The sequence below is a fragment of the Ahaetulla prasina genome, chromosome 6 (genome assembly GCF_028640845.1).
Source record: "Ahaetulla prasina isolate Xishuangbanna chromosome 6, ASM2864084v1, whole genome shotgun sequence".
Classification (NCBI taxonomy): domain Eukaryota; kingdom Metazoa; phylum Chordata; class Lepidosauria; order Squamata; family Colubridae; genus Ahaetulla; species Ahaetulla prasina.
In genome coordinates, this window is record NC_080544.1 from 79091313 (window position 1) to 79117286 (window position 25974).

Consider the following 25974-nt stretch of genomic DNA (forward strand, 5'->3'; position numbering starts at 1 on the left):
GGAAAAGAGCTGATATAGTTCCCATCTTCAAAAAAGGAAAAAAAACAAATCCAGGAAACTACAGACCTATCAGCCTGACCTCAATACCGGAAAAGATAATCAAGCAACGAATCACTCAACACCTAGAAGCAAACAAAGTAATAACCAAAAGCCAACATGGGTGTGTCAAAAACAGATCATGCCAGACTAATCTTATTGCATTCTTTGACAAAGTGACAAAATTAGTGGACCAGAGGAATTCTGTCGATATGACTTCAGTAAAGCATTTGATAAAGTAGACCATAACCTACTACTAGATAAAGTAGAAAAATGTGGGTTAGACAGCACCACCACCAGATGGGATTTGTAACTGGCTGACCAACCGCACTCAACGTGTAGTCCTCAATGGAACTACATCTAATGGAGGGAAGTATGCAGTGGAGTACCCCAAGGCTCTGTTTTAGGCCCAGTACTCTTCAACATCTTCATCAATGACTTGGGCAAGGGGATAGATGGGGAACTCATCAAATTTGCAGATGACACCAAGCTGGCAGGAATAGCCAACACTCCAGAAGATAGGCTCAAGATACAGAAGGATCTTGACAGACTTGGCGCTATCTAACAAAATGAAATTCAACAGTGAAAAAAAGTAAGGTTCTACATTTAGGCAAAAAACCCCAAAATGCATGGGTACCGTATATGTGGTACCTTGCTTAATAGTAGCAACTGTGAGAGGGATCTTGGAGTCCTAGTGGACAACCATTTAGATATGAGCCAGCAATGTGCATCAGCTGCCAAAAAAGCCAACACAGTTCTGGGCTGCATAAACAGAGGGATAGAATCAAGATCACGTGAAGTGTTAATACCACTTTATAATGCCTTTGTAAGGCCACACTTGGAATACTGCATTCAGTTTTGGTCACCACGATGTAAAAAAGATGATGAGACTCTAGAAAGAGTATAGAGAAGAGCAACAAAGAAGATTAGGGAACTGGGGGCTAAAACATGAAGAACGGTTCAGGAACTGAGTATGTCTAGTTTAACAAAAAGAAGGACTAGGGGAGACATGATAGCAGTGTTCCAATATCTCAGGGGTTGCTACAAAGAAGAGGGAGACAAGCTATTCTCCAAAGCACCTGAGGGCAGGATAAGAAGCAATGGGTGAAAACTAATTAAGGAGAGAAGCAACTTAGAACTAAGGAGAAATTTCCTGACAGTTGGAACAATTAATCAGTGGAACAACTTGCCTGCAGAAGTTGTAAATGCTCCAACACTGGATATTTTTAAGAAAATGTTGATAACTGTTTGTCTGAAATGGTGTAGGGTTTCCTGCCTGGGCAGGGGGTTGGACTAGAAGGCCTCCAAGGTCCCTTCCAACTCTGTTATTATTATATTATCTTAAGATTTAGAGTAGCATCAAGGTAAAGTAGGCAGAATAGCATTTTATTTGGGTTTTTTTGTAAAAAAAATTTCTTTTATAAACAAAGAAACATTAATACATCAATCATTCCTTCCATGGGACATCTCAGTATTTTCTTCATGGCTGCATCTTTTTGTTGTTTCTTCTTTCTTCATTTCAATTTAATCTATTACAATTTTTTCACAAATACAATATTCTAATTATACCATTTTCTTACATAACTATCAATTTGCTTATTATATCTTTTTTCTAGCCAATTATAAAATTGATCCCATATCTTAAAATATTCTGAATCCTCTCTTTCTTTAATCATCAAAGTTAATCTTTTCATTTCTGCACAATCTAAGATTTTTTTGATAACTTGTCCTTCCAGGGGTATTTTCTCTGTTTTCCAGTTTTGTGCAAAAACAATTCTTGCTGCTGTTATTACATGTATAATCAAGTAAATATTTTCTTTACTGATTTTCTCTGGGAGAATACCCAATAGGAACAGCTCCGGTTTTAAATCAATATGTTGTTGGGTCATTTCTTCTGACCATGTCTTTATTTTATTCCAATAATTTTTAGCTTCTGGGCATGTCCACCACATATGATAATAAGATCCTGGTAACTGGTGACATTTCCAATATTTAGCTGAGTTATCTTTAAACATTTTTGCCAGTTTTTCAGGAGGCATATGCCATCTATAAAACATTTCATATTGATTTTCTTTATATGCTTTACTTTACTTTATTGTTAATTTGTAGTTCCTCTCCCATAACTGTTGCCATTTGTCTAAATCTATTGAATATCCTTTTTTTTTTGCCATAATAGCATTTTATTCCATCCACCCACCTTTTTAAAAAAATAAACTAATCTTTATTACATTAATCAACTCAATCACTTGGAAAAGTGTGAAATAATCCGTATACTGCATTAACTACTGAGGTTTTATTTTAACTTATTCCTTTTTGGGCCTTGAATGAAAATAGTTGTTTTATCTGATCATTTCAGATATTGAAACTTTGAAAAATTTTGCACAATGGCCAGGGCCCTATAGTTCTTCTTAAAAAAGGCCTTGATTAGAACCCACTTGTTGACTTAGAACAATTTAAAATATAATGCAGTAAAACGAGCAATGTTTAACTCCAGTAAGTTCTTTTTTCAGACTGACCATTTCAAAGTGTTAAGCAAGTTATACAGCGATGGATACATGGACCTATGTACCATTCTCTATTCTGTCGTGGTTCACACAGTCCACTAAAATAGAAAGTTATTGGCATAGCTTTGGCTTTATGCCTTGTGGGATTTTATTCAATTACCATTTAATTCAATAAACTAATGTTAAAAATGATAGTTTTGCATGTTTATGAAGACAGTCACTGGTAGCAACCAGGAATGTTGCTGCAAAGGATAAAGATGAGTTTGTTGGCATCCTGTTGGTGGGATTTCCTGGCCAGAAAAGTCCAAATAAGTTTCCTACTGATTTGAATGCTGACTGATGAAATATTTAATTTCATCAACCAAGCCATTGAATAGTTCCAGTTGCTAATACATTTATAATGTTTTTAAGCCCCTAAGTTGCTTGAGTGTCTGATTTTCATTATATGGTTTTATTGTCTTAATTATTATTTCATAAATGGTTTTGTTTGAATTAATATGTCTCCTTCCGAGATTAAAAACTTGAATGTGAAATTTAAAACTAATGACTCCTGAAAGAAGATTAGATAGGTTAATTTTCTAATTTGCAACCACAAAACCTCTTCATTATTGAAATATGAGAATGGGCTGAAAATAAATGAAAAGTGTGTGTGTGTGTGTGTGTGTGTGTGTGTGTGTGAGAGAGAGAGAGAGAGAGAGAGAGAGAGAGAGAGAGACTAAGCGTGAATCATATGATGATGCTGTATTTTTCCCATTATAATGGTAATATGAGAGACAGAATTTAATCAGGTGGGCACATTTATAGAAATCACTTAGAACTTGAAAAACAGCTTCTTCAAAATTGAATTTTCTCAGCAGGACCAAAATGAGGAGAATCATTGAAATTATCTTTATTTAAATTTGGAATGCTTAGACATCTGATAATGTTTCTTCTGATTTGTAAACGAAACCATCAGTACTGGTTGTTTCAAATTATCTTGAGCTGGTTGCCACAATACTGACCTATTAAAAGAATTTGAGGAAAAAATGGTTGAAAAAGTTGTGGTTGCGTACCTGTTTTTGTACTGTAACATACTGTATGTCCTGAACTCAGCAAACACCCAAAATTCCTGTTAAAAGGAGGGTGATTTCTAACTACAAACTAGGTCCATTTAAATTTTTAATGTGTATATTTTATTCAGTACTGAATGTCCTAAAATAATAGACTTATATCAAATATAGGCAAATTAAAAGAAAAATAGAAAAAGAAAAAGAAAAAATAGATTGTTCAGAAAGAAAAATAGAAAAGAAAGAACAGAAAGAATGTCATAAGGAAAAACAAAACATAATTTTATTTTATTTATTGATCAAATTTATATACCGCCCTATCTCCCGAAGGACTCAGGGCGGTGTACAGGCATTTAAAAAACATATAAATACAATATAAAAACAATTAAAAAACTTATTCTAAAAAAGCCCGTTAATTTAGAATTAAAAAGATAAAATAAAACCCAATTTAAAACCTGTAATTTAAAATCTAGCTCAGTCCTGCACAGTTAAATAAATATGTTTTAAGCCCGCGGCGGAAGGTCCGGAGGTCCGAAAGCTGACGAAGTCCGGGGGGTAGTTCATTCCAGAGGGTGGGAGCCCCCACAGAGAAGGCCCTTCCCCTGGGTGTCGCCAGACGACATTGCCGCGCTGACGGCACCCTGAGGAGACCCTCTCTGTGAGAGCGCACGGGTCGGTGGGAGATATTCGGTAGCAGTAGGTGGTCCCGTAAGTAACCCGGCCCAATGCCATGGAGCGCTTTAAAGGTGTTCACCAACACCTTGAAGCGCACCCGGAAAGCCACAGGTAGCCAGTGCAGTCTGCGCAGGATGGGTGTTATACGGGAGCCACGAGGGGCTCCAGCTATCACCCGCGCAGCCGCATTCTGAACTAACTGCAGCCTCCGGATGCCCTTCAAGGGGAGCCCCATGTAGAGAGCATTGCAGTAATCCAGGCGAGACGTCACGAGTGCGTGAGTGACCGTGCATAGGGCATCCCGGTCCAGAAAGGCGAACTGGCGACCAGGCGAACCTGGTAGAACGCTTCCTGGAGACGGCCGTCAAATGATCTTCTAAAGACAGCCGCTCATCCAGGAGGACGCCTGTTGCGGACCCTTTCCATCTGGGCCAATGACTCGCCACCGATGGTCAGCCGCGATTTAGCTGACTGTACCGGGATGCCGCATCCACAGCCACTCTGTCTTGGAGGGATTGAGCTTGAGCCTATTTCTCCCCATCCAGACCCGCACGGCCTCCAGGCACCGGGACAGCACTCGAGAGTTTGCTGGGGTGTTCCGTGTAGAAAAGTACAGCTGGGTGTCATCCGCATACAGCTGGTACTTCACACCGAAACCACTGATGATCTCACCCAGCGGCTTCATGTAGATAAAGAACAGAAGGGCGAGAACCGACCCCCGCGCCACCCCACAAGTGAGGCGCCTCGGGGCCGACCTCTGCCCCCCCCGTCAACACCGACTGCGACCGGTCGGAGAGATAGGAGGAGAACCACCGATAAACGGTGCCTCCCACTCCCAATCCCTCCAACCTCCAACCTCCAACCTCCAAAATAATGAAGGGGCTTCTCACTTTCATCACAAAATTTTAATAACTTTATCACCTTCTCTTAAAATACAATAAAAGAGAACTTTTTCACATGTCCTATCTCCTTATCTATAAACAAATCCTTAAAACCTTGTTATTCTGTTCTGATCAGTAAAGGTCCATTAAGGATTATCAGAGATAACAACATATCTATTTTAATTTTGTTTAGAGAAACCAAGTTTATTCCTTTTACTTCTAACAATCTTAATTTTTAGTCCATTCAAATAATGTTGTAGAATTTGATAGAGAACTTTTCATTTTTCTTTGTTTCTTGAGATTCTTTAAAATTTTAACAAGATTTTCTTGTAAATCCAATATAGGAAAATGATCCCTTTTAATTATTAAAACATCAGCCCATTTCTATTGCATATCTGGCGTAAGATCTTTTTTCATGTCATTCTTGTAGCCTGTTGTTTGTAAATCCACTTTCAACCCAGTCTTGATCTTGTCAGATAAAACCTGTTCAATTACATCCTTTAAACTGTCTCTATAGAGACAGCTGTTTCTGTTGACACTATTTACTTCTGCATTCAATTTTCAAAAATATTCTTCAAAATATCTGACGTTAGAATATTTTGCTTTATTCTGCAACTTTAAGTGAAATTTATATATTTTTCTCCTTTAATTGTAATCTTTTAAAATATTCCAATATAGGTCCTCAAAAGAGGTAGGGCATCGGGAAAGACTTTATTGACCCGGATTTCCCTGTTCTAGTTCTAATTTGATATGAGTGGCAACACCCTTTATTTTCCATTGTTATGAATATATGAACGTTCTACAATTATATTTACTGTGGATTATATTGTGATGTTTGAATAACATCACATGCTTGTAAAACCAAAATAAACATCAAGACCTTTGGTTTGGTTTTGTTTTTTTAGCAAAGTCTTTCCTGAGAATGCTTTAAAAGACTGAATCTCTGTTTCTGCTGTCTGAAGATACTGCACTTCCCCCATTGTCTCTTTCCCGCCCTCTCTGCAAATGAAACATATTGAACTATAAACCTTAACTATAAACCTTAACAACCTTAACATATTGCTAAAGATCTGTTTAACAATAGTAAGGATTGTCAATCAACATATTTACCACCTTTCTCATATCAACATTTTTGCAATCCACTCCCAATGGGCTGGATCGATGCACCCATTTGGATTGAACAAAGTGTAGACAAATGTCTATACAAAAATTAAAATACATAGCAGCAGTCAAAACCAACCATCATTCATATAGCGAAGATGCAGGTCCCTTCGCAAGCCAGTTATAGAAAAAGTGCTTAAATCAATAATATGTATGTTAAAATCCTGCATCATAGAAACTGACTTAATGGAGATATCAATTAAATTTGTATTAAAAATCATTCTAGAGAAATGTATATCAGCAGTTACATAAATCAAGGACAATCTGTGAATGTAAATAGATTTATTTAAAAAAAACGCCAATGGTCCAGAATACTGTATTACTAGCAGATTTTTGCTAAATTTCAAGCTCATCTGTATTTTTCTTGCTATTTAATGGGAATATGGCTATTATGCATAAGCTAGTGTGAACAAAGCCTATGATTTGAACTTCATCTGAATAAAAGTGATAATCCGGTTTATCAGCATAATGGATAGGACTAAAGCAAAGAATAAATGCCAGTTCTTGCCAAATGGATGAAATTATAAAATATATTTGTTACTTTGCTCCTTAACTTTAGGAACCTGTAAAAAGGAAGGTTATGCTAAGGAAAGAACATACCTCTTTTATCCCTTTATTCTTCCCTTTGCTTTAAAGTGCCAAATCTTTTTTATTCCTAGTGGAAAGGGATGTGTTATCTCACCCAGGATGTGGCAATCATCACTAGGATAGCCTTTGCACAAACTTATGTTGTGTGCTGGTTGTATCCTTTTTTGAATCAGGAGTCCATGCACTCACTTAAGCCTGGTCATCTCATGTCTGGACTATTGTAATAGTCACCATGTAGGGATACTCTTGAAGAATATTCAGAATGCAGCTCCTTGAACAGTTCTTAGGCACCCTAGAATGGCCCAAGTTGCACATTGTTGTGTGAACTGCAATGGTTACTAGTTTGCTTCCAGGTCCAATTCAAAGTGTTAGTACTTACCTTTGAAGCAGTGGTGAAATCTGAATCAGTTTACTACCGGTTCGCTGGATGCACATGCGCAGCGTGCACGGGGCGGGGGGGATTAGCTGTGGCATGCAATCTTTTTTTTCTTTTAAAAGCATTTTTTTACAACCTATTCAGCCAAATAGGTTCTAAAAAAAATCTTTTTAAAAGTAAAAAAAAAGGCTCTGCCAATCAGGCAGCTCATCTGTGATTGCCAGAGCCTTTTTTTAACTTTTAAAAGCATTTTTAACAACCTATTTGGCCGAATAGGTTGTAAAAAAATGCTTTTAAAAGTAAAAAAAAAAGGCTCTGATAATCACAGCTGAGTTGCCTGATTGGCAGGCAACTTTTTTTAACCTTTTAAAAGCATTTTTTAAAAGAAGCGGCAAGCGGGTAATTGGGTGGGCATGGGACATTATTAGATAATATAGGGAAAGGAATGAACCTCAGAATGAACAAAATATATTTCATTCATACAGTAATTTTACGTTGTTTAGCCTTAAGCCTAAAGCTTCTTTAAAATGGCTGCCAACATTATGATTATGATTGTTTAGGAAATGAAAGAAAAGCTCTTGAGTTCCTAGCTGGCCAATGAAGTATTTCTGTCTATTGATTTAAAATAAAGATATTTTCAGTTAAAAACCACTGAAATCAAAACCACTACAAGCCTGAAATTGTTGGAAAAGAAAGCTAATAACTAGAATTCCATGACTTGAAGAAAAGCTGCTTGGAGCATCAATATGTTGCTTAAAAAGAAACAAGCAACTGTGTAATCCCCTCCTTCCCCTTCTCTCCCCTCCCTTCCTTTGCAAACTTTCCTTCCCTGGTACCCTCTGAATATATTAAACTGTACCTCCTAGAATTTCTACATGCCATCAAACCAGAAAAGGAATAAGTTTCATTTAGCTAATGTGATATACATTGTTATTGAAAACACATACTAAAACTGCATTGTCAGTAGAGGACAAAGATTATGATTGGATGTTGATGAGATTTTAATATAGCACAGTTGTTTCCTGAAGAACTGTAGCCCATGGTCAATATGAAGGATGAAGATGCCGTTTTGAATTAATCACACATTCATAAAATACATGGCATAGTTATATTTTGAAGAAACACTAGAAATTTTTTTTTGTATTTTTAAAATAAATTATTAAGTATGAATTTTTAATTGGACAAAATATTAAGGATTAAGAATGAGAGGATGCATGGATCAGAAGTGCTTAAGCCAGAATGTGATTATTCAAAACATAAAAGAAAACAATGAGGATGGGGTGACCAAAAATAAAAACCATAAGAGGCAGGTCTTTTTAGCTGATTTAGATGGAAAATATTCCCTGGAGCTGTTAAACACTGAAACTTGTAAAAAACATATGTGTAAAAGGTTCTTGGAACATTGTACTATGTAAAAGATACGTGGCATACTGTTACTATAAACCAAGTGGGGATGTATCTGTAGTTAAACAAAAGAGCTTACTGAAAGCAATATTCTACAAGGTGTTGGCTTCTGCAGCCCACTAGGAGTTGCTACTTGAAATGGTGACAGCCAAGTGAAAAATGGAACTTAGCTTATTTTTCAGAGCAGTGGCCTCTTGGCCGAATTGAGTGACCAGTTCAATTCTATTGTAAAATAGGTTATATCTGTTTTTTTAAAAGAAACTGCAAATCGCAACAAAATACCTTATGCTGCCAGACTTGAAATTCTGGGTTTAGAAAATTTAGAACTACGCTGCCTTTGGTGACCTGAGCATAGCTCATAAAATCATCTGCTATAATGTCCTTCCTGTCAATGACTACTTCAGCTTCAACCACAACAATATACAAGCACCCAATAGATTCAAACTTAAAGTGAACCGCTCCAATCTCGATTGCAGAAAATATGACTTCAGTAACAGAGTTGTTAATGCCTGGAATAGACTACCAGACTCTGTGGTCTCATTCCATTCCTAAGAGGTGTGCATAAGAGCACTAGCGTGCCTACCGTCCCTGTCCTAATGTTCCCTTTAATTGTATTCATTTTATGTATTCAATTCATGCTTATAGTTATATATATTATTTAATATGTATTTGACAAAATAAATAAATAAAATAAAATAAATAAATAAATAAATAAAAATAAATAAGCAGAACATCCACTGATGTTCCTTCAGAATAGATATGGATGGTACCATGCAGTCAATTGATTCACAGATTTAGAAACATTATAGGCAATGAAAGTGTCTTAATACTGGACAAATTTTATTTTACAAACAATTTTTGATTAGAGTGCCAGGTTAAGACACACAATTCTCATAGTATTACCAAGCAGATGGCAAGGGCCAAAACAATACAAATATATATCTAAAGGATCCAGATGACTTCAAATCTGAATTTTTTTTCTTTAATTGTGCTGGTTATATTATTGTGCTGGTTATATTATTTCTCCAAGGGTGGCTCCAAGGTGGCTCAGGGGCTAGGATGTTGAGCTTGCTGATCGAAAGGTCGGCAGCTCAGCGGTTCGAATCCCTAGTGCTGCTGTGAAATGGGGTGAGCTCCCGTTACTTGTCCCAGCTTCTGCCAAGTTTCGAAAGCACGTAAAAATGCAATTAGAAAAAATAGGGACCACCTTTGGTGGAAGGTAACAGCGTTCTGTGCGCCTTTGGTGTTGAGTCATGCTGGCTACATGACCATGGAGATGTCTTCGGACAGTGCTGGCTCTTAGGCTTTGAAACAGAGATGAGCACTGCCCCCTAGAGTTGGCAACGACTAGCACGTATGTGCGAGGGAAACCTTTACCTTTACCTTATATTATTTCTACAACATAGTATCCTAAAGAAGGGCTAATCTGCCACATAAAGCATACTGTAATTTCTGGGCAGCAAATTTTTCTGTCAACAAGGAAACAGCTAAAAAGGGAACCTACAAAATGCAATAGCATACTATTTTATGGATAATTCTTAAGGCAGTTGAAATTGACCTTCAGATAATTCTACAGCTGAGAAAAATTCATTTATGCAAGGAAAATAAGCCTGCTTCTGAACATTAATGATCTTGTTAAATCTGAGCCAGAATTGCATACAGAGCCAGAGCCAAAGCCAAAGCCAAAGCCAAAGCCAAAGCCAAAGCCAAAGCCAAAGCCAAAGCCAAAGCCAAAGCCAAAGCCAAAGCCAAAGAATAGAGATTAGACAAGAACTTTGAAAAAGACAAAAGAAGAACAGTAGCAAGAGGAAGGAAAAACATAGGAAGTCTGTTAATTAAAACAATACTATCAAAGCAATAGTTTAAGCCTGGCATATTAACAGGTTAGGATTGTGATATTATAATTTAGTTTACATACACAGTTTTTAATTAATAACCTGCCTCATTCTATGGATTATTAATACTGTGATTCTTCAACCATTCTTGCTATTTTTAGCTTGTTACTGTGGGTATTCTTAGCCTGTTGTGGTTTTGTGGGGGTTTTGTAAGCTATCCCAAAAAACTTCATTCTGAAGGTTGGCATAGGAGGTTTTAAAATAAATAACAGTAAATATAGTAGCTCTAAAGCAATTACTTTAAAATTGCTAAATTACTAAAGCTTTCAAATTGGCCAGAGGGCAATTCGGTTGTTTTGGTCCCCAGCTTTAATGCATACAAGTGCTGTATATGTCACCACTGATAAAACACGTCACCAAATTTGTACAGGTAGTCCTCAACTTACAACCACAAATGAGCCCAAAATTTATGTTGTTAAGTGAGAAATTTATTAAGTGAGTTTTGCCCCATTTTACAACTTTTCCTGCCACATTTGTTAAGTGAATCACTGCAGTTGTTAAGCTAGTGACACGGTTATTAAGTGTTGTGACCCAGGCCCAAGTAGATAGTAAGAAACTCAGTCCATGAAAAAACAAACTTTATTCGAACAGCTGAGAATTACTTCATTCCCAGCGTTGTTCAACTCAAATTAAAACAAATGCCTCCCAACACAAATTCCTCAGTTCTATCGCAAACCCTGGTCCAATTAGGCAAACTGCCAAAGGCCTTTCTTGGCAAACGTTCACAAGTCAGAAAAATAAAAGCAAGACATAGATGAAGCAGAAGATGAAGTTACCAATGTTGTTTTCCGGCAAAGCTCAAATGCCAGTACTGTTTTACTCTATTTTAAGCCTTATGGGAGGGGCCAATCATCTCTTGGCCCTACTCCCGAGTTGTCCTTTTTGCTTTCTGGCAGCTCTTCTCATGCATGCATTAGGAACAGGCTCCTCCTGTTCATCTGCCTCACTACTATCAGTCTCTGGAGGCTCTGAAGTCCACACCTCACTTCCCGATGGCCCTGGCCTCAACTCAGCCTCATTGCTGTCCGACTCCGTTGCCAGCTCCTTAGGCTGCTGATGGACCACAACATTAAGTGAATTTGGCTTCTCCATTGACTTTGCTTGTTAGAAGGTCACAAAAGGCAATTATTTAACTCCTGGACCCTGCAACTATCATAAATGTGAGTCAGTTGTCAAGGATCCAATTTAAAGCAAGTGACTAGGGGTTGCAACAACAGTTGTGTGAAAAATGGTCATAAGTCACTTTTTTCAGTAATGTTTGAAGTGTCACTAAATGAACTGTTATAAGTCAAGGACTACCTCTAGATGACTACATTCTTACTAGAGGTGTTTACTACCATTTAAGAACATACGAGTTCCTAAATTATCATCATCATTATAATCATCCTTGTTATATAAGATCAAATCAAGTTTCTTTCAGACATTCTTATGAAAGTTCTTAGTTATGGATTAAGGTATTTAGTGCTGAAGTATAGCGGTTTGCAGAAACCCAGGTTCAATTCCACCCTCTGAAATGGAAGGCATGGGTAGCTTTGTTATTTTCAAATTCATATGGAGGAGGAATTTGAGGAAGAGAAATTGGCAACCTGCTAGGTTGCAGTTGACCTACAGAACTAATGACCTTAGCTATTTGGCCATGAGGGCTTTGGTTCACTAATCTCAAAAACAGAAGGAAAGTATATTAATAGAGATGTGAGGAAGGGCCTTATATCTGTACTCCGATATAGAGGTACAAAAAATCCAAATAACTTAATGATTCTGAGAGTTTTGAGGATATATTCAGAGTTAGCCAGGATAGAAGAATCTTCAGCTTGATTCTGTATGAACCAGAGAAGCATATGCTTTCATGGTCCTAGGATCAATCATTTAAGTTCACCAAATAGCACTGAAAAAGTCTCCTGACTGAAGCTGTGGATGTTTACCACCAGCAGGTATACTGAACCAAATGTCCCAGCTGTACAATTTTGTAAAATGCAGCTTCTTATACTTTATAGTAATTAATTTGAAGTCACAACAGGTGGCATCCAGATCAGAAAAAGTAAGCCGAGTGGAGCTTGATCAGGAATTTTTATTTTTTACTGAAATAAGATTTATGGAGAAACTTTGCTCCTTGGGATCAAAATTCATTGGGGATTTTCATATAATAATTTTTTATTGATAAAGACTAACTTGGAACATGTGTCTTCCTTTGCCCTTCTCTTATTCTTCTGACAGGTAAAGTAAAGATATATTGCAAGGACCTCAAAGAAAAGCTTACCTTTCAATATACACACATCTGAGAATAATTCTATGAATTTAATGGAATGCTGACTGTACAGTATTTTGGCAGGTTAGTCCTATGAGATGGACTTTGCCTTCAGTGTTGCTTTAGAGCAGGGCTGTCAAACTCTGTTGTGGTCTGTCAGCAGCCTACAGAGCTGGCAACAGAGTTGGACAGCGATGAGGCTGAGTTGAGGCCAGGGCCATCGGGAAGTGAGGTAAGGACTCCAGAGCCTCCAGAGACTGATAGTAGTGAGGCAAAGGAACAGGATGAGCCTGTTCCTAATGCACACATGAGAAGAGCTGCCAGAAAGAAAGAGCAGCTCAAGCAGAGAGAGCAACTCGGGAGTAGGGCCAAGGGATGATTGGCCCCTCCCATAAGGCTTAAAACAGGCCAGCATCAGTATTTGAGCTTTGCCGGAAAACAACGTTGTAGCTGCATCTTCTGCTTCGTCTTCTGCTTCACCTACGTCTTTGTTTTTGTGGCTTCTGGACGTTTGCCAGGAAGGGCCTTTGGCAGTTTGCCTAATTGGACCTTCCATTGAGGACCTGTATACTGCACGAATCAAGAAGAGAGCCGTGAAAATATTTGCAGATCCCTCGCATCCTGGACATAAACTGTTTCAACTCCTACCCTCAAAACGACGCTATAGAGCACTGCACACCAGAACATCTAGACACAAGAACAGTTTTTTCCTGAAGGCCATCACTCTGCTAAACAAATAATTCCCTCAACACTGTCAGACTATTTACTGAATCTGCACTACTATTAATCGTTTCATAGTTCCCATCACCAATCTCTTTCCACTTATGACTGTATGACTATAACTTGTTGCTGGCAATCCTTATGATTTATATTGATATATTGATCATCAATTGTGTTGTAAATGTTGTACCTTGATGAACGTATCTTTTCTTTTATATACACTGAGAGCATATGCACCAAGACAAATTCCTTGTGTGTCCAATCACACTTGGCCAATAAAATTCTATTCTATTCTATTCTATTCTATTCTATAACTGAGGAATTTGTGTTGGGAGGCATTTGTTTTACTTTGAGTTGAACGACGCTGGGAATGAAATAATTCCCAGCTGTTCGAATAAAGTTTGTTTGTTTTTTCACGGACTGAGTTTCTTACTGCCTACTTGTGCCTGGGTCATAACAAACTCACAGCCCCGGGGTTGATGTGTCATGTGCTGGCCATGCCCGTGCCCATGCCCAGTTTAGCGAAGGAAGAAAAAGTTGTGATACATCATGTGACACTGCTGTGACAATGTAAATTTGACACCCCTGCTTTATAGAAATGTTCCTTTTTCCTTTTAATGCCTTTCCCCCACTTACTTGATTGTGAAATTTCAAAAATAAATTTTAAAGGAAAAGGAGAAATATCACAATGAAAACTCAAAAATCATATGTTAAGGACCACTCTTTGTCTTTAAGTGATAGGCTAAATGTTGTATTCCAAAGGGAAATCAGAGTTAAAATAACAACAACAACAACAAAAAACCTAGGGGCCAGAACAAAAATATTCAATTAATATAAACTCAATTAAAATCTAATTCAGTGATTTTTACCCAATTGCAGCTCAGCTTTAATATTTTGAGAAGGTCTGGAGGCTGAAACCTGTGGTCCTGTGATCCCAGGTTCTTGTTAAGGTGGGCTACATACACCTATTTAGCCCAAGGTTATACATAACTTTGGTCAAGAAAATATTCCCCTGTGAAAGGAAATGTCTTGTCAGCTATATTAAGGAAACTGCTTTCTCAGCCTGATGTATGACCACGGCCCAGCCAAGAGACACCCATAAATATGCTGAGCTTAGATAACCATATTTCCCTCTCACGCTCTAACTGAAGTTTGGTATCAGAACAAACATATGGTGTTGCCTTCCCCAATGTCTGGTATCGGTTCCCCAATATTCATTTCTTGGAAGTATACCCATATATGGAAGGTAACATGCTAAGCAATGTATACGCTGCCTATACTTATTTATTTATTTATTTATTTATTTATTTATTTATTTATTTGTCGTAACAATATATACAAGCGTTGCATAAAGGGTTATATAATATAAGAACGTATATATGAGGAGAAACGAGGTACTATAAACATATATATACATAGGGGAAGAAACAATAGGACAGGAATGGTAGGCACATTTGTGCTCTTATGCACGCCCCTTAGAGTCCTCTAAGGAAAGTGGTGAGGTCAACCATGGACAGTTTTTGAGTAAAGCCTTTGGGGTTATGAGAAGAAACAACAGAGTCAGGTAATGCATTCCAAGCATATACAATTCTGTTACAGAAATCGTGTTTTCTGCAATCTAAACTGGAGCGGTTGACATTGAGTTTAAATCTGTTGGTAGCTCTTGTGATATTGTTATTGAAATTGAAAAAGTCATTGACAGGAAGGACATTACAACGGATGATTTTATATGCTAAACCCAGATCCTGTCGAAGGCAATGAAGTTCCAAGTTTTCTAGACCCAGGATATCAAGTCTGGTTTCGGAGGAGTGGAGAATTCTTCTCGTAAAATACCTTTGGACACGCTCAACTGTGTTGATGTCAGATATATGGTATGGGTTCCAGACAGGAGAGCAGTAATCAAGAATTGGCCTAACAAATGTTTTATATGCTCTGGTCAGTAGCGTGGTGTTTTTTGAAAAGAAGCTACGTAAAATTAAGTTAACAACTCTTAGAGCCTTCTTAGCTATATAGTTGCAGTGGGCTTTGGCACTTAAATCTTTAGATGTAAAAACTCCAAGGTCTTTGACAGGGTGGGGGTCATCTGTGAGACAATGTCCATCAAGCATGTACTTTGTGATTGGGTTCTTTCTTCCAATATGCAAGACTGAGCATTTACTGGTTGAGATTTGTAGTTGCCAAATTTTAGACCAAGCAGTTAGATGATCAAGGTCCTTTTGAATTGTGGATGTATTGTCAGTGGTGTTGAAAAGTTTGACATCATCAGCAAAGAGAACACAGTTACTTGAGATATGATTACAAAGATCATTTATGTATATTATAAAGAGAGTAGGTCCAAGAACGCTACCTTGAGGAACACCACTCGTGACAGGAACAGGATTTGATAGAGCATTACCAATTTTAACTATTTGTTGTCTGTTTGACAGAAAAGCAGATATCCAGTTGTGTAAGGGTCCTGAAATGCCATAGGATTTTAATTTTAGGAGAAGTTTATCATGTACTACTGAGTCAAAAGCTTTACAGAAGTCTATGTATATTGCATCTATTGATTTACCTAGATCAAGATTTGTAGTCCATAGGTTTTTACAGTGAAGAAGTTGTAAATTGCATGATAATTTTTTCCTGAAGCCAAATTGTTTATTTGAGAGAAGGTTGTGTATTTCTAAGTGCAAGGTAATGGATTGGTTGATGATGGATTTCATAACCTTGCAGGCGACGCAACATAGGGAGATTGGTCTATAATTATCAACTAAACTGGGGTCGCCTTTTTTGAAAACTGGAATGACTGTGGCTAGTGACCAGAGATTGGGAAGGGAACTGGTAGTAAAAGTTATATTAAAGATTATACTTAGGGGTTCTGCTAGATTACTAGAGAGTTTTTTTAAAAAGTAAGCACAAAGTCCATCAGGTCCAATGGATAGAGATGGTTTCAATTTACAGAGAGCTTTACCAACATTATCTTCAGTAAAATCAATATTTGTTAAGTTGACATGCTCATTGCTTGTATAATTTGGGAATGTGGGATATCTGCCATCACTGTTGACAAAAACTGATGCAAAGAATTTGTTAAAGAGGTTTGCTTTAGTTACTTTGTTATTGTATTCATTGCCATTAGAATCTTTTAGTGGTGGCATGGATCTAGAGTTTTTAAGCTTGTTGTTGACAAAATTATAGAAGGCACGACTTGAATTAGTGTGCAGAAGATCCTCTTCTTGCTTGGTGTGGTAATTTGTGCATTCAGTTTTTATTTGGTTGCATATAGTTCTGTAGAGATTTTTAAAATTAGCTACATAGCCCTTTTTGTTTCTTTTCCAGAGGGATCTTTTTTTAGATTGAAGCTTTTTTATTGATATGGGTAGTTTGCTTTTCCTGATCTTGGTGATAGTTTGTGGTACGTATAGTTTGATGACTGTTGATTTCGAGTAGGAAAACTCTATAGTGGTCTTCAGCAGTTATACAGGATGAGAACAGATTTTGCCAGTCCAGAAATGAGAGATCATTATTTATAAGGTCATAATTGGCTTTTTTGAAGTTGTAGATGGGAATGCTATTAATATGATGATTTAAGTGACAACGTATATTAAGATGGAAGTTAATCATGCAATGATCACTGTTGGAAAAGGGTATACGTAACCGAAAAGTATATATATCCGTGTTGGAAATCCCCTGACTTTGTTCAGACTTTCAGCTTTGTTCTGTATCTTGAACCTGCGCATATAATAAACATTTCCTTCCCAGAAGAGCTGGCTTGTGTCTCCTCATTCTACAACATTGTGGATCAACTAACTAAAAGAAGATATTATATTGAAAGTCCACCATAGAAAGAGAAGCGCAGTGTTTAAAAACTGTTTCTGCAAAGAACAAATAGTGTGTTACTAAAGCCATGTCTTAGGATGATAAAAGAAACTCAACCAATGTTTTTAAAAAAGTATTTCAAAACAAATATGCCAGTTTCCTATCATATATATATATTAATTATAATATTGATTACATAACTTGTAAATTGCCTGTATAAAACCAAAGAAATGCAGTAAAGGTAGCCCTTAATTTATGACCACAATTGACCCCAAACTTTCTTTTGCTAAGCAAGATACTTTTGTTTTGCCCCATTTTACCATCTTTCTTTCCACAGTTTTTAAGTGAATCATAGCAGTTGTTAAGTTAGTAACAGGGCTGTTAATTGAATGTGGCTTCCCTATTGATTTTCTTGTCAGAAGATTGCATATGACCCCGGGAGGCCGCAATCATCATAAATATGAGCCAGTTGCCAAGCAGCCAAATTTTGATCATATGACCATGGGGATGCTGCAACAGTCATATGTGTGAAAAACAATCATAAATCATGGTTTTTAGTGCCACTCTAACTTCGAATGGTCATTAAATAAATGGTTGTAAGTGAAACTTTTTTTTTTTGCTTTTTTATTACTTTCATTGCTTGACATGGAATATTTTTTATTTTTTTTAAATGAACTTATTAACTTTTGAATATTGTTGTAGGAAATATTCCCCTACACTAATAGAACCATCCCACAGTTTTCGGATGCCAAGGGCTTTATTTAGTCCGTGAAAATAAATGCCATGACAAACTGGCTTGTCTTGAAATTGCTAAAAACTCTTTGATGGTTCTGTGGCCACAGACATGCAAATCAACCTAAAGCACTTTATATTCAGAAGTAAATCTTATTAAGTCAATGAAGCATATTCCCTAATAAGTTTTAGATCCTATTATAGTAGGATTTAATGATATATAATATGGCCTATCTGTCAATAGAATCTTCTACATACTTCAAAAATCAGTATTGTTTAACTGATTCATTCACCAAGTGATTCTACAATTGTAAAAAGGCCTCAATAATATGCAAGTATAATAAAGAACACAAACTGATACAAATATACACATTTTAATATGAATGAAAGAAAATATAAAAGAAATTTCTATACCACTTTTCTAAGGCTCAGCTTCATGTCCCTCTAATTATGGCATACAGATACCTTAATATAACCTCATTAAATTGCCTCTGTCTCATCTCAAGTCCACAGTAGAGGCTACAGTATTTAAATTTCTGTTTAGAAATTCCAGTGTTAAAATAGTGTGTTCCTTCTTCTCCCAATGCAATTTTGGCTATAGACCAAAACTGAACTTGTTGAAAGTTGCCAATTTGGCTGAGATGGCAAAAATCTCAGCCTTTTTGAAAGACAATACGCAAGAAAGATATTTAAATGAATGGAAAAAATGTATTGACTGTATTCAAAACAGATATCAGACTAAGAGTTATCAGACTGCCTTTGAATGATTAGGATGTATTATTTCTGATTGTTTTGGGGGAGGTTAGGAATTGATGAGAATTGTAGGAGTATAATTGAGTTAGGGGGGAAATTTTTTTAACATATGTTTGTTTTATTTTTAACTATACCTTGTGTTTGTTCCGGGAAATCGGGGGGGGAGGGAGGGAGGGGGGTTTGTGAAGGGAGAGGGGAGGGGGGCTAGGTGGGAGGGGGGAAAGGGGGGGAGAAAAGTTTTGTAAAACTTTTTCAATAATAAAAAAAAAGAGTTGGATATGCTTAGCTCCTCGGTGTGTGTGTGTTTTTCCTTTTGAAAAAAGAATGGACCTGTATTTTACAAAAAGAACAAGAGTTATCTTGAGCAATCACCATTATCTGCACTGCATAGCAGGTCACTTAAATGGGAAAAAGAACTAGGTTCCACCAGTTACGTTGCTAGAATATTCTTTTTGCAGAATACCTTCCTGCCTGCAACTTGTTGGATGGGCAACTTGAAAAGCCTGCCATTCTAAGCGCACAGCATAACTCACTTTAATAGTGGTACAGGGGCTCCAAATTTGTTTGATAAAAAGAGGCCTTTTTTTTCCTTATCTTTTTCTATGCATTTATCAGTTACCTATATCAAAGTACTGCAAGGTTGTGATAACTTCAGATTGTTCACAGAGTCATAGATGGGGAGAGGGATATGGGTGAAGGAAAAGCTAAATATATTCCTTCCATGTTGATTTTGCAGTACAATTCCATACAATCTATATGCAAGATAACTTCTCCTGCACTAATGAGCCCTGATTTTGTACAAGAGAATTTAGAATCATACAGGAACACAGCCTTATAGAAGAAAAAGTGAAACATTCAAACATTCGCATAAGGGAATAAGCTTCTGTTCCTTGGGCAACGTATAAAACATAGAAGAGCTTTTTTAAGATTGAAAAGAAACGTCTGACCTCAAGTGATAAAATCCATCACTGGACTCTCCCTCTGGATGGCTATTTTGAGGTCATGGAATCTCAAAAAAGATGGAGCTGGGGAATATGCTGCACCCAACCTCTCCCCCCCACCTTTCTTTGCCGTCTCATATATAACAAAAACTTTTTTAGTTAACTTTTGCAATGATAGGGTTTTCTTTTTCTTTCTTCTTCTTTGCTCTTTTTTTCAGACAAAAAGAACAAGGAAGAGAAATATTTGCCTTTATTGGTCTGTTTCCATTACTGGTCAGAGACTTGTTAGAATAAAGGCCCCTTGCAAGAGGTAAGAAGTGAAGTCTTCTCTGTCAAGCTGAAATCCTGGTGAATTCATGGCTGTGCAATTTTCTCAGCAACAATATAATTGTGGTTTGCTGTTGCTTTCTTCTCTGATGTTTCTATGCCCAGGATAGCCTATAACCCTGGGAATACCTAGTTGTCTCCTATCGAAACTAGCACGATGAAGTGATTAAGGACTAGATGGAATGTGGGTTCTAATCCACCCTCAATTATGGAAGATTTTGTATCAGTTTCTTTCTCCCTCTCCCTCCCTCCTTCTCTCTCTCTCTCTCTCTTTTTCACACATATACACCTGTACTGCAGTGTGGTTGTTGTGGAGATAACATGAGAGATCATCAAGCTGACTTGATGGGGGGAAAAAGGGCTCCTAAACCTCATTAATTGAGCATAATAAACAGCAGGGGGAAGGACAAGGGCAAGAATTGCCCTGAGCATCACTAGCAGAAATGCCAAAGGTTCAGCATTTGAACCAGATCAGTAGCTTTATTCAGGATATTAGAATAAGACAACATATTACAGTATTTTTTATCTCTCACACTTTCATTTCCTGGGCCTATTTATTAAGAGGATATGAATAGAATAGAATAGAATAGAATAGAATAGAATAGAATAGAATAGGAACAGAATAGAATAGGTTTATTGGCCAAATGAAAAAGTATTTCTTTCAATTACATTCTATGTTTTTTGCACTCTGCCTTAGTGTCACGAAGGCTTTTAAATGCTCGGCTGGAATCTCCTATGAACAATGTAGACAAGGATGTCACGATCCTGGCTGCTTTGTATTGCTTTTACTTATGTTATACAAGAAATCACAGACAAGCTTGCCATCACACTGAGTTGAAATAAGAATACACCCTACAGGCTTCCCATTTCTTCCCAGCCTCCTTTAAACAGTGAACTCCCTCCCCCCTCCATCGCAAATAATTCGCAGTCATAAGCATCCAGGGATGCTCCGAGCAGGGCCGCTTGATGTTTTGAGCTCCCTTTCCGCTGAAGGGCACAATAGCTTTTGCTCGTATCACGATTATTCCACGGCTGTCGTGTGGTGGCGAAGTTAACGTTTCTGCGGGGGTGGCAGCAGCGGCAGCGAATGGCCAAGAAGAACTAACTTTTCAAGACGGCGTTTATCTGGGGCCTCGGTTTCTATTGGGACAGCCTGAAAATCCGGGCCTGTAATGTGGGGGAAACCATCCATCAGGCAGAAGAATCAAGGTTTCTTTCTGGCGACCACGGAGGGCTTCCCTCGAAACCTCGGCTGGCAAGAATGGGCTGCCCAACTGCAGATGGGAAAACTTTCCGCACCTCTCAACGGAAGTGGAGGCGGTGGACCGCCGGGAGAGGAGCGAAGCCGCCCCAGAGAGGCTTCGCGGGGGAAGAGGACCCCCGAAGCGAGGCGAGGCGAGGCGAGGCAGGGCAGGGCGGGCGGGCAGCAGCTGAGTCAGGCTGCTCTTGCTAGCCAGCAGACCATCCAGCCGGCCTTCCGCCGCAGTAGCTCGGCGTGAAGACCAGCGCAGCGCTGAGGGGTATTTTTTTTGGAGGGAGAGGTGGAGGGAGCGGAGAGTCGCGGAGTGGCAGGGACGCCGTCCAATGGGAAGGCACCGGGACGACCACGGGGGCCGAACGAGGACCGGTGGCGTGGAAGCTGCAGCTCCCCAGCCATTCAATAGAGGGGGACGCGAGCCTGCCGGGAGGGCGCCGCCGCCGCCGCTGCTGTTACTACTTAAAGGTTACCGCTGCCGTTGCCGCCGCCGCTTTTTGGCTCCGACCGCTTCCCTGCAGCTTTGGGATTTCGAGGGCCGGCCGAGAAGTGGCTCCCTTCCAAAGTCTCGATGGACTTGCGATGGAGCGTCATCGTCTGAGCGCTGCCGCCGCCGCTGGTGCAGAGAGGCCGGCTTCTGCTCCTCTTCCCTGCCTGCAGGATCCAGGGCTTGGCGGACGTCGGCCGGGAGCAGCGATGGGCAGCCGGCACCTCGGAGGAGGGAGATCCAACGACTCTTTCCCGTCGCCTTAGCGGCGGGCGCTTCTCCCGCTTTGCTCGGCCACTTCCTCGGTCAGCATCCCCAACCCGCTCGGTCGTGCGGCGGGGGGAGCCGAGCTTGGCCGTTGCGTGCGAGAGTTGATAGTCCCGCACTTCTTCCCCCGCAATGCACTGACTCGGGAATCGGGGGCTCCTCGACCTCCGAAAGTTTGCGCGCTCCCGGACCTCGGCTGGCCGTTTGGCTGTCCTGAGCGGAAACTCTCCGGCTCCGCGGAAGGACGGAGGAACGGCGGAGTCGTCCCCTGGGATAATGCATTAACTTGGTGCAGAGGAGTCCCTTCCGCCGGATCGATCCTTTTCTAGGCAAACCTCGGCAAGCGATGGAAGGTAGGAAGGACGGGAAGTTCTCCTGAGCGGCGACGTGTAGGCGAGTGAGCGGGAGCAGGAAAACGGGCCTCCAGGGAAGCTGGCGGGATGCCCTCCATGCTGGGAGGAAAGTGCTGGGACGTCCTGACCCACCTCCATCGAGTCGCTGTTGGAAGCGTTTGCCTGTGATGTGCGCCAGTTGGCAGGACTGGTTTCCAGTCCTGTCTCCAGCTTAGCAACATGAAAGTGTTCCGCAGGAAGGCTCTGGTGCTCTGCTTGGGCTACGTGCTGCTGCTGCTGCTTACGATGCTCAACTTGCTGGACTACAAGTGGCACAAGGGGCCGCAGCAGTGTAGTGGCCCCTCGCCCGCCCGGCACATAACCTATCCGCAGCAGCTGCCTTATTACGCCTCTCAGTCCAGGTCAGACACACGGGCTCTCTACGGGCCTCCTGTGCCCTTGGCCCGCAAGCGGCAGCTGGTCTATGTTTTCACCACTTGGCGTTCAGGGTCCTCCTTCTTTGGGGAGCTCTTCAACCAGAACCCGGAGGTCTTCTTCCTTTATGAACCTGTGTGGCATGTGTGGCAGAAGCTGTACCCAGGAGATGCTGTTTCCCTGCAAGGTGCAGCACGTGACATGTTGAGTTCCCTTTACCGCTGTGACCTCTCTGTCTTCCAGCTCTACAACACTGTGGGGACAGGGAAAAATCTCACTACCTTGGGCATCTTTGGCGCGGCCACCAACAAGGTAATATGCTCCTCACCCCTCTGCCCAGCTTACCAGAAACAAACTGTGGGTATGGTGGATGACAAGTTGTGTAAGAAGTGCCCACCACGACAGCTCAGTCTTTTGCAGGAGGAATGCCTCAGGTACCACACTTTAGTCATCAAAGGTGTACGGGTCTTTGACATTGCAGTTTTAGCACCACTCATCCAAGACCCTTTCCTGGGCCTCAAAGTTATCCACCTGGTTAGGGACCCACGGGCTGTGGCTAGTTCTAGGATCAGATCCCGCCATGGGCTCATTCGCGAGAGCTTGCAGGTGGTGAGGAGCAGGGACCCTCGCATCCATCGAATGCCATTTCTGGATGCAGGCCACAAGCTGAACAAGAAGGAAGGAGGTGGTGGTTCAGACTACCATGCCTTGGGAGCTATGGAAGTCATCTGCGGCAGCATGACAAAGACTCTGCAAATGGCTTTGCACCCACCGGATTGGCTGAAAGGGAATTATATGGCTGTCCGGTATGAGGACCTGGTGGTGGACCCCATCAAGACTCTGCGACAGGTCTATGGGTTTGTCAATTTAGTGGTGAGCCCAGAGATGGAAAAGTTTGCTCTCAATATGACAAGTGGACCTGGGTACTCTTCCAAACCTTTTGTGGTCTCTGCCAGGAATGCTAGCCAGGCAGTTAATGCCTGGAGGACCGCACTGAGCTTTCATCAGATCAAGCAAGTGGAAGAATTTTGCCACCAGCCTATGTCTATCCTAGGCTATGAGAAAGCCAGTAGCCCTGAAGAAGTAAAAGACCTTAGCAAAACCTTGCTCAGGAAGCCAAGATTGTGAAAAGGATGTGTGTCTTTCGACACATAAGGACTTACAGACAGATCCATCTACAACCTTCCACTTAACAACGAGAGGAAGAATGCAAAATACAGTTTTTTCTTAAAAGATATATTTTACTTCTCTAGAGACCACTGAGAATTACACTCATTCACATTTTTGCGTTGCTCAGCTGATATAATTTAAACACACACACAGTGACTTAAGTATTTGTAAGACTTATTTTCCCCCTCCAGAAATTCAAGGCACATGATTCAGTACATACCAGAATCTTTATATACTTGTTGTGATAGTAATCATGAGAGCTTTGCATATCTGTGGTGAGGGTTGGGTGGCCTCGGAGCTAGGGGACTAATCAGTAAAACAAGATTCAGAGGACTGAACTTTTGTATAAATGTTTAAATGTAATGAAAAATTCAATAAAAGATGTTCATTTTACAGTGACTTGATTATACTTGTATATATGCATTTATTGATGATGCTTGTGATGAAAGCTCTTTAGAGAGCTTGCTGATTATCAGAAAAACTGTTTTTACTTTCTTGAAAGCAGATAAATGGCTTCCTAGTTTTCCTGTCTGTATAAAAAAGATAAAGAAACATAAATAGCATTACAAAATATCTATCGATAGAAATAGTTACCCATTCAAAAAGATCTGGGTTGAAAAACATTACTTAAAGCAATTTTACGTATCCTAATGCCACATTGCAACAAAAAATTAGATTGTAAATTAAATTGCACTTTAAAAGACAAGCTATTGTGGCATAAACTTTTAATCAGATTCCTGAATTGTTAACTTGCTAAAAGTTTACATCTGTAAATTGGGAAGTCAAGGGGAAAATAATACGGTGTTTTTAAACAAAATTATTTGTTCTGGCTGCAGTTCTGGGCTTTAAATGAATCTTGCTGGTTTTTCTAAATCTATGAGAGAATGAATTAACAGATTTTTTTAAAATAAAAGTATTGGTTGTCACCTATAGAAACTGCTTCAGAACCACACAGCAAATTTTGTAAGAAAATACATACAACAATGCTATTTCTATGAGCAGCATTGGAATGGTGAGCACTGTGCCTGAATGCTGTGATATTAATTATTCTAGAACAGTGCTGGGGTATTCTGGGAGTTGAACTCTACATATCTTCAAGTTACCAAGTTCTAGAACCTTAAGCAAAAAGAAACAAATGTATTAGAATATAATGCTAATGTATTTATAACAAAGCAGTTGCTGCTGAGAAGCAAATATTTAAGTCTTCAGATCTGTGTTGGTCTAGGGATAAGCTTCATTGAACTCAGTACATTTAAGTTTTGGTAATAAATTAATGAGTATCCTTCACGGAGGAAAGTAGAAGATACACTTTGAAATTGATAATGTTTTAAGAGTCTTCCTTTCCTAACATTAAATAGAGCATTACTACTGGCTAATGGGCAATTGTTAAGTGAGATTACATGCCAATAGTGCTTATTTTCTCTCTGTGTATGGAAAACTTTGAAAATGCTCTGAGGGTGCCTGATAGTGGATTCAAGAATTAATTATTAACAAGTATCTTAATTGGATTGTTCTAACAGCAAAACTAAATGTTACTGCATCAGAATTTTAGATTTGAATTAAAGGGCATTCTAGGCTTAGTGTCTTGAGCTGTGTGCTATGGTTCATTTGAATTCTAGCCTTGAAGGAATGCTAGCTTTTAGATGCTAAGATAGCTATTATTGGAGGAGTAAGGATTGTGAAAATCAGTGGAATTTACCCCTGTGTAGACCTAGAATTGCCTGTATTATTTTTCCTCTCTTCATTTTCTATTTCATTAAGTGCCTTCTTCTGAAGCCTGTGTCCTCTTCTCTTAAATGTTTTAATTAGAGAGCTACTTCTGCTGAAATTGTAATATAATTTTTTCTAAGAGACAGATGCAGACTACTCTGCCAAGGAGCTTTTTGATCTTGCTGAGTTAAGAGTAAATGTTCAGATTGGTTTTTGGGTTTTGTTCTGTCTATAGCTCC

The 25974-nt window shown here is 39.3% G+C and overlaps 1 protein-coding gene across 1 annotated transcript; it reads left to right on the forward strand.

Annotated features, from left to right (window-relative positions):
* Window positions 1-22659: 22659 nt before the first annotated feature.
* On the forward strand, window positions 22660-24429 carry CHST2 (carbohydrate sulfotransferase 2). The gene has a single exon (XM_058189002.1). The coding sequence runs from the start codon at window positions 22661-22663 to the stop codon at window positions 23981-23983; it is 1323 nt and encodes a 440-aa protein (XP_058044985.1). The 5' UTR covers window position 22660; the 3' UTR covers window positions 23984-24429.
* The last annotated feature ends 1545 nt before the right edge of the window (window positions 24430-25974 follow it).